At 44.9% G+C, this 17,839-nt stretch overlaps 1 protein-coding gene across 1 annotated transcript; it reads left to right on the forward strand.

Moving 5' to 3' along the window:
* Positions 1 to 2,534: 2,534 nt before the first annotated feature.
* MRGPRE (MAS related GPR family member E) lies at positions 2,535 to 3,530 on the forward strand. The gene has a single exon (XM_046644061.1). The coding sequence runs from the start codon at positions 2,535 to 2,537 to the stop codon at positions 3,528 to 3,530; it is 996 nt and encodes a 331-aa protein (XP_046500017.1).
* Positions 3,531 to 17,839: the final 14,309 nt, after the last annotated feature.

Below are 17,839 nucleotides of genomic sequence, written 5' to 3' on the forward strand. Positions count from 1 at the left end.
AACAAACTTCTATCGCACTTAAGCCCTTTTGCTTCTTACAGCCCTTTTATCTTTTATAGCTGTCGAGCGGATTTCTCATAACAGAAAAATTAATCGTCAGCCTTTACTTAAAGCTCAAGCGCCAAGCGGTGAAGACACTCCTACGGCAGGCGGTGAACGTGGGACTGATGCTATGCGTTTGTAACGCATTTGATGAAGCAGTTGCCTCCCAGGACTTAGAAGGCAGACGCAGTTCCGTCGAAGCCTGAGCCTGTTGGGGAGCAAGGGGAGGGGGGAAGCGCGGTAGGAGGTGTGAGGATTTTCTTTTCTCCTCTGAAGACGTTACAGAGCAGAGAGGAGCTCATTGAAATCACTCTCTCGTTTGCAAACAGAAATGAAATTGAATAGCAAGTATCCAAAGAGCGATGGATAAGGAACCACCAGGGTTATCCGGTGACGAAGTGTTCCTTTGCATGTCTGCCATCTGTGCAGTTAAAGAAAAACAGCCAGGTGACGAGATGCAGCAGGAGAAAGGAGTGGGAAGAAACGGGGAACAGGGCCCTTCCCAGCCAGCTGCTCAGGCGCGGAAAAACGGATGTCTCTCTTAGAACCTAACTGTGATCTTAACGTTTTCATCCGGTCAACAAATACTCACGAAGCATCGATAGGCCAATCACTGTCTTGTTATCTTGTGAAAAAGATAGCTAAGTTTTTTACCTTAAAGTTGAAAGTGGTCTCAGTGGGGAAGTTGGCAGGAAGACAAACTATGTCCCCTGGCGCTTGATGAGATATTTTCTCCAGGGAGCGTGTTTGGAGCGCTCCGTGAGCCTGGCAGTTGGCTCGGTCTGGTTTGGTGTTGAGGGAGCCCTTCACGCGAACTCTAAGCAGCTGTTTCTTCGTTTCTCACATGAGTCTCTTTGTGCCAGTGGTGAACGAGATTCGTGTATTCTTCTAGTTTGGGATATTGTTAAAGCATAAGGGAAACAAATGTGGGTGTGAATTTCAATGCTTAACTAGTCTCCCTTTTGACATAACTTTGTAAGTTAATTTGTAAATTTGAATTAATGAGTATTAAATGTATTATAAATCAAATAGATTACTTATCAGATCTTGTACCAAATAGTAGCCTAAGATTTGAGACTTATCATCTTAAATTTACTAGAAATTCTAATTCTTTGTTACGTGCATTATCAACATTCACAAAGTGAAATCATAATTAAAATTCCAATAAAAGGGACAGAATTGACTTAAGAAAATAACTACTTGGTAAAGATTTGTTAATAAATGTCTCCTTGGTTCCATTCAGTGCTGCCACTGAAGAGATTAGAGCGGAGCAGAGAGAAAAGCCCATAAATACAATTTGCTGGGAGGGGCACCAGGCGTTGTGTAGGACACAGGGTGAAGGCCTTCCTCCTGAGCTGTCATCTCCGATAGGGGACACCAGGAGCACAAATGGGAGCTGGCACAGGATGATGCCGTCTTCCCGATGCCAGTGCAGCCGTGCCGGCCTCACACAAGCCCAGCCGCGAGCTGAGTGCCTAGAACACAGCCTGGAACGTGGGGATGCCGCCTGTCAACCACAAAGAGCACCCGAAAGGCCAGATGCTCACAAGCAGCCGTCCCGGGGACACCATTCAATGCAGAACCGTCTCTGAGCACACGGCCTTCTGCGAGGGGTTTTATGTGGTAGAACATGGAATCGAATTGCACGTCAGTTATTAATGGAATTCTTCAATACAAGCACAGCTGTTCAACGGAAGGAAGAGGATGCACAAATAAATGCTAATAAATAGGGTCATAAAGAAGTGGTTCTGCCTTCAAACCAATTCTAAAGCATTCAGTAAGACAGTGACACTGCACATCTTTTCTGTGACACGCTCACAGCAGTTTTTCGTGCATTCAGAAGTCGTGTGTCTGTGTGTGCACGTGTGTGTGAATGAGCCATGAAGGAAACGCCACTGAGTCGGAGCCAACACTACCATTGTGGATTCTGTGCACGATAATAACTGAAGGCAAATGGACAAATACATTTTTGTATATTACTGGTGTTCAATTTATACAATTTTATTAATATTCATTCTTATGTAAACATACTTCTCTTTTCTGATGATTCTATTGATTTGCAAACTTACAGAATGTAGTCAAGAAAAGAAGCCGATGGTGAAAAGAGAGACGAGTTGCAGATTTGCAATGCGAGGCGGGAGCAGTCGCCCCAGCGAGGTCCCTCCAGCAGGTTAGAGGGAGGGGCTCTCAGGCTCCGGCCTGGGCTCTGGGGGACATGCAAGTCTAGGATTTCTTCAGGAGCTTCCAGGGAGAGGGACTGGCCCTGGGACCAAGCAAGGTGGTCACCTGCACGTGCCAGCATCGTGGCTTCTGGGAACAGAGTTCTGGGAGGACCCTCCGCAGCTCACACGCTTTGTCCTTGCTCCCAGGCTCGGGGGAGGGTCTGAAGCTGGAGGCTGGTGGAGTGAACGGGATCATCCCCAAACTCAGGGGTCCAGGCCCCTCCCCCATCTCCATCTTCACAGGGGTGACCCCTGCAGCAGGGCGAGCAGATGGCTCACGAGCCCCGAAATGACTCCATGGGCGTCTCTCCGAGACCGCAGCCCTGGCCGTCACACCCGAACAACGGGTCTGAGTTACCAACGGCGGCGAACGCAACAGCGCACGCCACGAGTGTGGATGGGGCCCACGCCTTTTCCGCTTACGAGAATACTCTCTTCCTTGCGACTGTGCTCGTGAGCCTCTGTGGGTTGGTGGGGAACGGGACGGTCATCTGGCTGCTCGGGTTCCGCATCAAGAGGAACCCCTTTTCCGTCTACATCCTCAACTTGGCCGGTGCCGACTTCGCCTTCCTCTTCTGCAAAAGCGTCAGGTTCCTACTTTTGGTTTTAAATCGCTCCGTAGCTGTGCTCAATGTGCTCATACGAGGGGTCACCTTCTCTTCTTACCTGGGGGGTCTGAGTCTGCTGATGGCCGTCAGCGTCGAGCGTTGTCTGTCTGTGCTCTTCCCCATCTGGTACAGGTGCCGCCGCCTGGCGCAGCTCTCGGCCATCGCGTGCGCTCTGATTTGGGGGCTGTCATTGTGTATGGGGATCTTGGTGTTCTTGTGTGTCCACTTTGTGGACTTCTTGTGTGATGTAGTAAACTTGGTCTATAATGGGATGTTCTTCCTTACCTTTCTGGTGCTCTGTGCGTCCAGCCTGGCTCTGCTCATCTGGGTGCAGTGCTTCTCCATGCGGAGACAGCCCGCCAGGCTCTCCAGGATCGTCCTTCTCACGGTCCTGGCCTTCCTGGTGCTCGGTCTGCCTCTCGGCGCAGGCTTGCTGGCCGACAGGCTCTCCCCGTCCCTCCCCTGTTTTGACATCCTGCTGCCCATCCTCCACCTCCTCTCCGCCCTGAACAGCGGGGTCAACCCCCTCATTTACTTCTTCATGGGAAGGCAGAGGCAACAGCGGGGCCAGAAGCCTCTCAGGGAAGTGCTCCAGAGCGCTCTGACAGAGGACGTGGAGCTGATCAGAGAAGAGCCGCCATCCCCAGACGACACCTGATGTCCCCCTGAGCCCAGGGAGAGGGCAGCTCTGCTGGAGCCTCAAGATCCGACCCTGCACGAGGGCCCACCCATCCTGCACCCACTTTAAAGGCCGGCACAGCCACCCCATCTCTTACACAAATTCGTTATGAGAAATAATCGTGTTTGAGTTGATAGGCCTCCATGCTTTGCATTGAGATTTACAAGCAAGTGCCTGTTAGGTCTGTTTTTTTCCTCCTTGTATCTTCCTTCTGGAAGTCTCCTCTGCTAGTTTTGCTTATCCAGGCTTCCCACAGGCCTCTGCTCCTAGGGAGAGGCTGTGAACCGAACTCAATGGGTTCATGTCTTGGTGACTGCAGAGCCGAAAAGCACAACCAAGGCAGAAGCAGGGGAAGAAAGGTTTATTGCTTGCACAAGCAATGGAGAACAGCGGGGACAACTCCCAGAGCAGGGTCTCCCCGAGCTCAGTGCTCATGGAGACGTTAAACACAGGAGGGCGGAAGGTCAGGGTTTATTTGTAACAAGTGTGTTCATTAAGGCGCATGTATAGCGTGTATACATGTTATTACATACATCGCATGATCTAAAAATGGCTGTTTGGACCTCCCCAGAGGAGGGAAATTTAAGATGCTAATGAGTTAAGGGAACTTTAGGACTTCTGATGTTGGAACAATTTGCAGAGGTCTTTCTGTAAACACGTGATTTCTCTGCAAAACAGACTACATAGTTTCTTTTTGTCTGAAAAACCCCAGACAGATCACTTTAGTTGTTAGCTGGATCCTCCGTAACCCTTTCTTTGCCTGGTTCCCTGGTCACAGATGGGCACAAGGCCCATGTGCAAGGGATGTCCTCACCCCAGCACTAATGCATCTGGCTGTTCCTTTGGCTGATCTCGACCCTCCCTGGGTCTCTGACCTGCCCTCCTGTGTGTGGCCCCTGGAGAGCCGCCCACAGGGCACGTGCTGTGGAGCCCCTCCCCCAGCGCCCACCTGGACAGGGCAGGGTCGGTGCCCTTTGCTGGAACCGTGAGCTCGCTAAGGGGGCCTGGCACACAAGGTCCTGAAACCCATGTCTCCCCCATCTGTCACTCGTCCTGATTTCCTGCGTGTGTTCCAAGTGTGCAAACACTAACGGAATGCCACCCTTAGCCTTTTCCTTTACACAGAGCATCGCATGCAGGCTGTGTTTTTATTGATAATTCTCTTCTAATTTCATCCTCCTACTTCTGTACGGCTGCGTTTTTTACAAGGTGAAGTTCCTGCTCCTTCTTCAACGACTGCTTTTATTTTCTATTTCATAGTAGTATGAAGTATTTCATTTACCTAAGAAAGTAAATTTTGTCTGCATGTGGTGTGTTAGCGTGTGTGTGTGTATGTGTGTGTGTGTGCGTGTGGACATATACAGTGTAGGGAATGTATCATTTTCCAGCTTACGGTACTAAGTGTGAAGGTGATGCGTGGACGGGAGTCAGACTGCCCGCGCTCCCTTCAGACCCCAGACACCCCGTGTTAGGCGGCGACTCTGAGAAAGTCACGTAATCTCTCTAATCCTTACAATTCCACTTCGACAAAGAGCTCCTAACAAGAGTCACTGCCCCGCAGCGCTGCTCTGAGTATTAGGGGCATCAGCATCCTTCACGTGCACAAAACACTGTAAATCATGTGAAATGTTGCTGCTGGGGGTGATTGCCGGTCTGTCGCCTTCGTCACAGCTGATAAGAAGTGAGTCCCTCGTGAGTGCTGCAGCATGATCGCTGGCGTCCCTGAGACTGGGCCCAACAGCAGAGAGAGTTGTATTAAATAGATAACGAATGAAGCAGTAGATTAGAGTTATTACTATTTTTAGCTCCATAATCCCTGGAAAGATGGATTCCTCTGTGTATCCCTGAGGTCGGAGTTGTCGAAGTGAGTTCTGAGTTTGTGAGGGGAGAGGGAAGGCGGCACAGACTCTTCCTGGTTACTCCCTCGTCCCGAAACTCTGAGGTCCCACAGACCTCGGCCTGGACCCCCTCACCTGGGCACTGACTTTGGAGTGACTGTGGATTCTGCGATGACCGGTGATCGGAAATCAGCTGTCGGCACTGCAGGTGAGCGGTCTTGCCCCTGTTAGCACGCATGGGCTCATAACTCGCACTGAACTAAAGAATGGAGGGAGGGTGTGAGACTGATGATATATGATATTTCCAAAGGTGAAGAAAAAGCATCATTTGTCAGAAGGAACAAGAACATAGAAAGAGAAGCTACTCCAGATGTTTGGAAAGTACCAGAATGGGCCCACCATCAACTTACACAATAAGCATGGAGAGGGAGGTCATCCTTCAGGTACCCACGGCAAGGCTCTCCTGTGCTCCCAGCACCCCACAACCGGGTCTGTCCCGGATATTTCAGGGGAGAGCAGCAGTCTTGGAAGGAATAGGTTTATGTCTCCATCATGCAAAAACTCAGGGTGTTATTAAGTAGACCAGAGAGGCAATTAAACTATCTGCAGATGGCCTGGCATGACCGGGAACGAACAAGGAGGAGTGATGTGAGGAATAACACATAATTTACCCACCAGTTCTGCTCCCTGAGTACATGAGTCGGGATACTTATGACAGGAGAGGAGAGCGTGTTTCCAGGAACATATGGATGGTAATTGGTTTATATTTATGGGATGAGAATACTTGATAAATCATCAATAGAGGAGACATGGGGAAAAAGAAATGTGTGTAAACTCTGCTTGCAAGCATACCTGCCCAGCAAAGAGCCAACTCTTATGACCAAACCAATAGCCTCAGTCTTCTGGTTTGTGCATCTTGTCCTCCATCTCATAACTGATGGGCTCATCATTACTCCCAGGACTGTATATGTTGACATTGTGTGTTGTCAAGTAATTATATCCTCATTTGCCCTAAACCAATAAGGCCATAAAACACTTAGGAAAAACTGGGAACACACTCCACTAGATCTAAGATTCTCCTAGAGCTGTGTGATTCTGACTGTGCTTTATTGGTCCAAAGATAGATAAAGAACTGAGTATAATATGCTTGTTTGGCACAAAATGTTTAGAGACTCACACACTTGAGGACACTTCATTTATCCTAAAGGCACCACTGCAGAGAAATGTGGAAGGGCATACTTTCAAAGAGTACTCGCCAAATAATTGCCATTTCTAGGAGATTTGTAGTCTTAAAAGTGAAAGATGAAACACTAGAAAATATTGTAAAAGAAAATACTGATGATCGTGGAACAGAGCAATTCTTATAGTTAAAAAGTACAGAGAATAGAGGTAGAAATTGGTGCATTGGGCCATATTAGAATTAAGAAATTCTGTACTTATTACAAAAAAACAGAAACAAGTCAAGCCTGGGAAGTTGTAGCTCACTCCAGCTATTCTGGGGATGACATCTCCCCTGCCATTAAAGACTCTACATGGTTCTGCCACCTATTCTGTCAAATTGTGACCTGTACCAACTGCAGAAGTCAAAGGAAGGATGCCAGGGCATCCAGGAAACCTGGAAATGTAGTGATGCCAGCATCATGGAGGAGTGAGCACTTCCCTTAGACTCTCCCCTCAAAGACACAATGAAAAGGACATTCATATGCCAACAGAGGGCATTCACAGAACACAAAAGACGTCTGAAAGACCCACACAGCCATATGTCTGAAGGTGGAGGTGCTGGACCCCCAGGGAAAGTGGAAGGAGGTAAGGGGAATCTCCTCTCCCTCCTGAATGGCAGCGACCCTGGGACTGTGTGTGGCTTAGAGAGGAGGTGGGGAGTGGTGGCCCTCTGTGGGAACACCTTCGCTCTGCAAGTTCCCTCACAGCCTGACAGGAAGCCCCATAGAGAGGTAGCTAAGCTATTGTGGGGGTGTCTTCATTAAGCCTGCACCTCAGGAGAGCAGATAGTGAGAGCAGAGCGCATGCAAAAAAAGCACCCCTCCCCCACCCAGCACTCCAGCTCAGCTGGTTGGCCAGAGTGCCTGCGCATATGATGGAAAAGCAGCAGCTGTGAACAAGTGGGCCATGGATCATGGCAGGCTCAGAATACACAGCTCTTGACCGATACTCAGTGGTGGCAGGTGGAAGCTGCTACCAAATACTATCACTCTGCAGAGACAAAAATCCCCACCATCAAACAATATGAAAATATTTTAATACTCCAGGCCAGAAGGAAAGTGACAAGCACCCAGAAATCAATCGTGAAGGCACAGAAATTTATAATCTAAATGACAGAGAATTCAAAATAGCTATCATAAAAAAACTCAAAGAGTTTTACAAGAAAATACAGATACAGTTCAATGAAATCATGGATTTCTTCATGCAAGAGGTTGAAACTATAAAGAAAAACCAATCAGAAATTGTGGAGATGAAAAACTCAATGGATGAGATAAAGAAAAATCTAGAATCTTTGTATAACAGAGCTGATATTATGGAGGACAGAATTAGCAGCTTGGAGGACAGAAGGATAGAAATGCTTCAGATGAAGGAGACAAGAGAACTAAGACTAAAAAGAAACGAAGAAATTCTCTGAGAAATATTAGACTCAATTAGGAAATGCAGCATAAGGATTATAGGTATTCTAGATGGTGAAGAGAAGGAGAATGGAGCAGAAAGCTTGTTCAAAGAAACAACAAGCAAAAAACAGCAGAAAGGATCAATGAAACTAAGAGCTGATTCTTTGAGAAGATAAACAAAATTGACAAATCCTTAGCTAGGCTCACTAAGAAAAAAAGAGAGAAGTCTCAAATAAATAAAAGTAGAAATGAAAGAGGAGAAATTACGATGGATACCACAGAAATACAAGGGATTATGAGAATACTATGAAAAACTATATGCCAACAAATTGGACAATCTAGAAGAAATGGATAAATTCTTAGACTCATACAACCTCCAAAAATGGAACCAAGAAGACACAGGGAATCTGAATAGACCAATCACAAGTAAAGAAGTTGAAATAGTAATCAAAAAACCTCCCCAAAAATAAAAGTCCAGGACCAGATGGCTTCTCTGGAGAATTCTAGCAAACATAGAAGATTTAACACCTATCCTTCTCAACCTATTCTAAAAAATAGAAGAAGATGGAACACTTCCTAGTACATTCTATGAGACTGACATCACCCTTATATCAAAGCCAGACAAGAACTACAAAAAGAAGGAAAATTACAGGCCAATTTTGCTGATGAACAGAGATGAAAAATCCTCAACAAAAAAATGGCAAACTGAATACAGCAATACATTAAAAAGATCATACACCATGATCAAGTGGGGTTTATACCAGGGACACAGTGATGTTTCAATATCCACCAATCAATAAATGTGATACACCACATTAACAAAATGAGGAATAAAAACCACAGGATCCTCTCAATAGACACAGAGAAAGCATTTGACAAGATCCAACATCCATTTATGATAAAAACTCTAAATAAAATGGGCATCGAAGGAAAGTACCTCAACATAATAAAGGCCATATATAACAAACCCCCAGCCAACATCATACTCAATGGGGAAAAATTGAAAGCCATCCCTCTGAGAAGAGGAACAAGACCAGGGTGCTCACTGTTGCCACTCTTATTCAACATAGTACTGGAGGTTTTGGTGAGAGCAATTAGGCAAGAAAAAGAAAAGGGCTCCATATTGGAAAAGAAGAAGTGAAACTCTCGCTGTTTGCAGATGACATGATTTTATATATAGAAAACCCTAAAAAATCCATCAGAAAACTATTAGAAATTATCAACAACTACAGCAAAGTTGCAGGGTACAAAATCAACTTATAAAAATCAGTTGCTTTTCTATACTCTGGTAATGAAGTAACAGAAAGAGAACTCAAGAATACACTCCCATTTATAATCGCAACAAAAATAAAACAATAAAATATCCAGGAATAGATTTAACAAAGGATGTGAAAGACCTATATAATGAAAGAAATTGATGATGACATAGAGAAATGGAAAGATATTCCATGCATATGGTTTGGAAGAATAAATATAGTTAAAATGTCCATGCTACCTAAAGCAATCTACAGATTCAATGCAATCCCGGTTAGAATCCCAATGACATTCTTCATGGAAATAGAAGAAAGAATCCTAAAATTCATATGGAGCAACAAAATCCTGAAAAAAAGAACAAAGCTGGAGGGATCACAATCCCCGACTTCACAATATACTACTAAGCCATAGTAATCAAAGCAGCATGGTACTGGTACTGAAACAGTCACACAGATCAATGGAACAGAATTGAAAGCCCAGAAATAACCACACATTTTTGGACAGCTAGTCTTCAACAAAGGAGCTAAGAGCACACAATGGAAAAAGGAAAATCTCCTTAATAAATGCTGTTGGGAAAACTGGACAGCCACATGCAAAAGAATGAAGGTAGACCATTATCTTTCGCCATATACAAAAATCAACTCAAAATGGATCAAAGACTTGAAGGTAAGACCTGAAACCATACAATTCCCAGAAGAAAACAGGCAGTACACTCTTTGACATTGGTCTTAGAATGATCTTTTTGAATACCATGTCTACTCAGGCAAGGGAAACCAAAGAAAAAATAAACAAGTGGGACTTCATCAGACTAAAGAGCTCCTGCCAGGCAAAGGAAACCAGGAACAAAAGGAAAAGACAACCCACCAACTGGGAGACAATATTTGCAAATCATATATCCAACAAGGGGTTAATCTCCAAAATATATAAAGAACTCACACAACCGAACAACAAAAAACAACCTGAGCAAAAAATGGGCAGAGGATATGAACAGACATTTTTCCAAAGAAGACGTACAGATGGCCAATAGGCACATGAAAAGGTGTTCAACATCACTAATCATCAGGGAAATGCAAATCAAAGATACACCAAGATATCACCTTACAGCCGTTAGAATGGCTATAATCACCAAGACAAAAACATAACAAATGTTGGAGAGGATGTGGAGAAAAGGGAATCCTCATACACTGCTGGTGGGAAGGCAAACTGATGCGGCCACTATGGAAAATAGCATGCAGATTTCTCAAAAAATTAAAAACAGGGACTGGACCTGTGGCCGAGTGGTTAACTTAGTGCTTTCTGCTTTGGCAGCCCAGGGTTCGCTGGTTAGGATCCTGGGCGCGGACCTACACACTACTCATCAAGCCATGTTGTGGTGGCGTCCTACATAGAAGAACTAGAATGACCTACAACTAGGATAGACAACCATGTACCGGGGCTTTGGGGAGAAAAAAAAAAGAGGAAGGTTGGCAACAGATGTTAGCTCAGGGCCAATATTCCTCATCCAAAAAAGCATAAAAAGAAAAATTAAAAATAGAAATACCATACGACCCAGCTATCCCACTACTGGGTATTTATCCAAAGAACTTGAAATCAACAATTCAAAGAGACTTATGCACCCCTGTGTTCGTTGCAGCATTATTCACAATAGCCAAGAAGTGGAAGCAACCCAAGTGCCTATCGACTGATGATTGGATGAAGAAGGTGTGGTATGTGTATACAATGGAATACTATTCAGCTGTAAAATAAGATAAATCATCCCATTCGCAATGACATGGGATGGACCTTGAGGGTGTTATAAGTGAAATAAACCAGACATAGAAAGACAAATACCGTATGATTTCACTCATATGTGGAAGATAAACTAACATACAGGCAAAGAGAACAGATTAATGGTTACCAGAGGGGAAGGGGGTTGAGAGGTGGGCACGAGGAGTGGAGGGGCACATTTATATGGTGACTGACAAATAAAAATGTACAAACGAAATTTCACAATGTTATAAACTACTGTGACCTCAAAAAAAAAAAAAAAAGAATCAAGCCTCAGAATATTGGGAGAATATTTGAAAATGCATAAACTAACAAAAGGCTATTATACCAAGGTAATAAAATTTCAAAAACCTAGAAATTAATATTTCTTAAATCAATTAATAACAAGTAAGACAATTATTCAGGCATTTCAGAAAATTCCAAGAGATATAAAATTGATCAAAACTAACAAGAGAAAAAATAGAAAATGTGAATATTCCTATATCTGTTTTAAAATTGAATATGTTATTTAAAGTCTCACTAAGAAAGTCCCAAATAATTTCACTGTTGATGTCTTCCAATCTTTTTGGGAAGAAATAGCACCAATGGTACAAAATCTTCCAGAGATCAGAAGAAGGAATTCATCCTAATGTGTTTTCTGAGCCCAGAGTGGGCGTGATGTTCAAACCTGGCAATGACATCACAGGACAGGAAAACTGCAGACTAATCTCTCTAATGAATGTTTGTGCAAAGAGAGGCTCCAAACACTGGGAGACTAAACGTCCCACTTCTACATAATCCGTAGGTCAAAAAGGAGTCTTCAGAACTGATGGCACCCCCCATCTGAGTCCTAAGACATCAATGCACACACAGAGCTGGTACCCACAATGGAGGGAGGAACACGATGCATTCCAAGTGGATGGGCAGATCTCATAGACCTGCCACTGTGGTTCCTGAGAGGTGACAATGCAGCTGAAAGTGTGGGACACAGAAACCCCACTACATCTCCATGCCTGGAATGGGGAGACACTCTGTTTGGAGTCCGCTATGAACTCAATGATTGCGTGCCCTGAAATTCACATGTGGAAGACGTAATATGATGGTATTAGATGGCGGGGCCCTTGGGGGGCGTGAGATCATGAGGTGGAGCCTGCATGATGGGACCAGTGTCCTTATAGGAAGAGGAAGGAGCTGCCCTTTCTGTCTCTCTGTCCTGTGAGGACACAGTGAGAAGGCGGCCATCTGTAAAGCAGGAAGAGAGCCCTCCCCAAGCACCTGGCCATGCTGACACCCTGATCTTGGACTTCCGGCCTCCAGGCTGTGAGTGTGCAGTGTCTGCTGTGTGAGCCGCCCCACCTACGGTATTTTGTTGCAGCAGCCTAAGTGTTTATAAAGGGCCAAGCATCGTTCGATGAACTGAGGGAAGGCCCACGTTGCTGGCCTCCCTGTGTGTGAATTATGCTGGAATGCCCCTCAGGAGCTTCTTTCTTAGGGGTGAGATGTGATGAAAGCTGTTTTTCAAAAAGATTCTCAACTTTAATCTTAGTCCCTTGCTCATCAAGAGCTGTGACGTGGAACTGAGTGGGCACATCCAGCCTCGATCTGGTCTACCCACTCCAAGGCCATATTCCCCATCCCTAGGGCAATGGGCCCCAGCAGCACAGGGCTGGACTCTGGGCAGAGTCAGAGAAAGGAACTGGGTGGAAAGATGAGGGAAAGACCCACATATGTGCCCAACTGACTTTCTACAAGTCTACAGGGTCGGGAATAGTGCATGCTCGCACTAGCCAGAGTAGAAACCTTCCTAAGTCCAGGGGCCATGGGTAGAGGATGCAGAAGGGTCTTTCCTCAGTGAGGGGAATAATTTGCCCCAAACTAAACACCACTCTTGTCCCATGTAATGAAATTGAAAAGTAAGACCCAAAAGATTCAAACTGTTTCCTAATAGCTTAGCAGTCTATACGAGGAAAAACCAAGAATATTTAGAGAAGTATAAAATTTCCAGTACCCAACAACATAAAATCCACAATATCTGGCATTATCGTCAAGCATTAAAAGAAGCTGGAAAATACACCCATAATAAGGAGAAAACTCAGTCAATCAAAACCAACCCAGAATTGTTGCAGATGTTAGAATTCCCAGATAAGGACACTAAAACCTAATAAAACAGTACTCCACATAGTCACGACTTAAGAAGAAACATGAAAGATACCAAAGAGATGCAAATGGAAATTCTACAGATAAAAATTACAACATGTGAGATGAAAAATAACCCAGATGAGATTAACGGTAGAGTGGACATTGCAGAAGGAAAGTTTAGTGAACTTGAGGAAATAGCAATAGAAACCACACAAAATAAAACACAGAGAAGTGCTTTCTGAAAAGTGAAAAGGGCATCAATGAGCTGAAAGAAACAGTTTGCCTGACAGACACATAGTTCAAGTCCATGAATGAGGCAGGGGGGAGAAAACTTATTTGAAGAAATAATGGCCAAAAATTTTCCAAGTCGGACAAAAAGTGTAAGATCTAAGACATCATGGAAAATCCACAAATATTTGGAAATTAAACAGCACACATCTAAACAATATATGTGTCAAAGAAGAAGTCAAAAGAGGATTTAGAAAGTATTTTGAACTGAATGAAAATGAAACAAAACAACAATATTGGCAGAATGGCACTAAATGAAAATTTAGAAATTTATAGCAGTAAATGCCAATGTAAGAAAGAGGGAAGATCTCAAATCGAAGACATCAACGTCTCCCTTAGATTTCAACCTTTACTCAAATAGCTCAGAAAAAGAAATAAGTATTAGTGGACATATTATATATTCCTGGGACTGTCCACTTAATGTCTGTGTCCCAGCATGATGATTAGTGGTCCTCATGTCATTCCAGAGTTTCTTTGTTTGTACACCTATCACACGCTCATCCTGTTTAATAACTTGATGTTTCTCCTTTGCTGCTCTCTAGGTACTTTACTATTCTGAATCAATATTTCCTGGGATGTGATATGGGCACTCAATAAATCAGAATTGCTGAGAAAGTAGAAACATAGAAAAGCCAACAGAATCTATAGATGAGTTAAGAGAATTACTGAGTGAATTTCCGTGTCCCCAGAAAAAGGCCAATATACAGAATTTAGGTATATTTTCACATACCAGCAAAAATTCTTTTAAACCTTTTGTGTTGGTTGTGTTTATTTTGTCTCACTTTATCTCCTATGAATCCTTATTTTGAATTTTTCTAATTTCACCTTCTTTGTGTGATATTCCCTGCTCTTTTTTGTTTATTTGTTTGTTTAGTCAGTCCAGATCTCAGCTCCTTCGGCTGTCTCAAAATCTTTTCCACCTGTGGCTCTCGTATCTGTGATATGCATTCTTGGTGATTAGTGGTCATTTCTTCACTTCCTGTGTCACTGCCCAGTGGAATAACTTGTCACAAGTCCATCTCCCCTTTGGAAGGAGAGACCAGCCGTCTGTTTCACCTTTTCCTAATTCGTTGTTTTTGTAGCTTTTGTGTGTAGATCCTGGCCGGGCTGCTTTGTGCTTGTTCATCTTTGGAAGAAGTGAGTTTTTCCTGGAACAGGAGATTCATGGCAGGCAAGGAAGACACAGGGTGGGTGCCAGAGCCATGTTTCAGACAACCATCTGAGATCAGAGATGAAGGGTGACACAAACCCAAATATCAACACCCCATTTGCAGTAGATTTTCTGAGAAATGGTGTTGTGGACAGAATCGTGTCCCCCCCACATTCATGTGTTGAAGTCCCAGCCCCACCAGTGTGATTGTATTTGGAGACAGGACTTTTAAAGAGGTAAAGAAGCTAAAATGAGGTCATAAGGGAGGGGTCCTCATCCAATAGACTGGTGTCCTTATAAGAAAAGAGGATTTGACACCCACACGCACAGAGGGACGACCATGTGTGGGCACAGGCGGAGGATGGCCGTCTATGCGCCAAGGAGAGAGGCCTCGGAAAGAATCAACCCTGCTGACACCTTGATCTTGGACTTCCAGCCTCCAGAATTGTAAAACATAAATTTCTGGTGTTTAGGCCCCCGGTCTGTGGTGTTCTGTTATGGCAGCCCTCGCAGACTCACGCGGAGGGTCATTACACTGAGCGCCTTAGAAAGAGAACTGACTGCTGAGATTGGCACTTGTGACATGTGCCTTTGATGGTTTCATGTGATAATGGTCCCTCTGTAGATCCTTAATATACGCCACCCATGAACAGATTAGATCTTCCATGCTCCCAGGACCTACGCTTTCATTACCCATCCACCGTGTTCAGAAATATGATCGGGTTCTGGCCAAAGGAAATAACATAGAGATGGCAGAAATATTTTTTAAGGATGATTCTTTCTATATTTTCTTTGTAAGTGGGTTCCAAAGAGCCAGAGAAGTCAGGTAAATCTCTATCAAGTTAGATAGAGAGGCTTTAAGTTCAAAATATTTACAAATTTGAAATAGTACAAAAAACTTCTCTCCCACCAGCTTCTCTCAATGACCAACCTGGGAACACGGCCATATCGAATATTTGAGAACAGAGACAAACCGCCCAGAGGAATGCAACTTTATTTGCCGTTTCAGTGAAAGCGAGGGTCGTGCTGTTCCCGAACCTCAGTCCAACTCTAGACACTCAGAAGGCATTTCCCCAGTGCACAGTCGTGTTTCTTTTCACACTGACAATAAATAAACGTGTCGGTGAACTCGAAGTCGGTATTTGAGCCAGTGATGAATAAAACCAAGGAAAGACAGGGCGCAGACAGCAGATCGCTCACAGCAGCAGGACTCGGATCAGGAGAGGAAAAGGCGGTCTGACTCCAGGGTTCAGTACTTACTCACTTAGAATGATGGACCTCTTCCTTTTCACGTGTCATCTCCTATTTTATTCCAAAAAAGGAGGACTAGAATTCCCGTCAACCTTTTTTTTGTTGAGGAAGATTAGCCCTGAGCTAACATCTGCTGCCAATCCTCCTCTTTTTGCTGAGGAAGACTGGCCCTGAGCTAACATCTGTGCCCATCTCCCTCTGCTTTATATGTGGGACGCCCACCACAGCATGGCGTGCCAAGTGGTGCCATGTCCGCACCCGGAATCCGAACCGGCGAACCCTGGGCCGCCGAAGCGGAACGTGCAAACTTAACTGCTGTGCCACTGGGCCGGCCCCCCGTAAACCTTTTTGATTAGAGCGCTGAGCCTCAGAATGGCGCTGTGGCTCATGTAAGTTTATAGGAATAGTTTTATCAAAGCAGGATTCAAACATGGGAGCGAGGATGCTTCTTCTCCCTTGCTCTTTGCACCCCGAGGACCCTGGACCACGTGGACTAATCGTGAGTTTGGTAAGATTTAGCTCACATTGTGTAGAGAAGAAAACACCCGAGGAATGGAGCAGAGAGAAGGACCATCCAAAACGAGATAGGCTCACCCTGTACCCATGAGCTCCAGACATCCCGGCACAGATGGATGGTGAATAAAGGTGGTTTCCTGGCTGTGAGAGAAGAGGCGGAGGACAAAGATACGGGATTGGGGCTGAGTATATCAGAAACTCATGCAGAGTAGAGCTGTGTAATTTCAAAGGCGCCCTGACTATGTCCCTTCCGGTTACTCAGATTGAACTATTAACTTCCCCACTCGATGTGTCTCCTCTCGGATCCGCCTCTTCCCCCAGAGTCCTCTGGAAAATCTCCCTCAAATGTTCCTGATGCCTTTGCTTCCCAAATCTCCCTACAAAGTAATAAATGAAGGGGTTGGCAGAGCTGTTTACACAGGAGAGCAGGATCCAAAGCCAAAACAAATAGGGTGCGTTAGAATAGGGGTCACTGTGGACTTGAATAACAACGGCACAGCTACAGGGAAGGAAGAGGACAGAAAGCAGAAGGACGACATAAAGCTTGACGGGCGGACGAAGCCGGGAGCTATACTTGATTCTGAACAGTGTAGTCAGAATGCACATTATTATTGCAGAAGGAAGAGCACAAACAAACACAGCAAAGATTTCAAGGCACACATTGCAAGGCACGAACGGATGAGTGTGACAACAGGAGAGGAACCTCACCACGTTTAGTGCAATGGACGAGACCCAGATCAGGATGCACAGGATGGTGGACGTGTGCTTGGGCAAGTGGAATCTGTACCAGATGGGGAAGAGGACAGCCAGGCAGCGTCCCATGCTGATGGCAGCCAGGAGACAGAGGCCCACTGTGTAGGAAGTGTATGTGAATACTTCCAGGGGCCAGGCATCAAACCAAATGTTGTGAAAGGCATCTAACATTATTTTCACCAACACCACTGTCTGACACGAAAGGTAGATAAAGTCTGCCAATGACAAATGGAAAATAAAGACAGTGAAGTGGTCCCACTTGACAGAGAACACGAGGAGGCCAAGAACCAGACCATTCCCCACCAGCCCCCAGAGGGAGATGAAGACTGCAAGAGGAGAGAGGATCTTCGAAGCCTGGGTTTTCTCAGGATCGCCACTGAAGGTGCCATTTGGTTTGAAGTCGTAAGTGGATGTGCAAGGACCGCTCATTGTGGTCGAGGCTGAGCTCAGAAGACGTCTGTAGAGTAAGGACTCCCTGCGAAGAAAAGAATGTGAACACACAAGACCTATGAGAGGACGGGAATGTGTCTAAACACGTCCTTCCCTCATTCATTTATTTATTCATCCTTTTAACTAATACGTCTTGAGGACATTTTATGTGACAAGAATTGTGTTAAAAGACTTGGACGGCGCAGATGACAAGGCCACACATCTGGCACTGTCACGTACCACACATTCTGGAGGAGGATGCAGACAGTAACACAAGCAAATAAACAAAAGGAGTGGAAAAGGTTG

Source organism: Equus quagga, chromosome 17, assembly GCF_021613505.1.
Source record: "Equus quagga isolate Etosha38 chromosome 17, UCLA_HA_Equagga_1.0, whole genome shotgun sequence".
NCBI classification, from domain to species: Eukaryota; Metazoa; Chordata; class Mammalia; order Perissodactyla; family Equidae; genus Equus; species Equus quagga.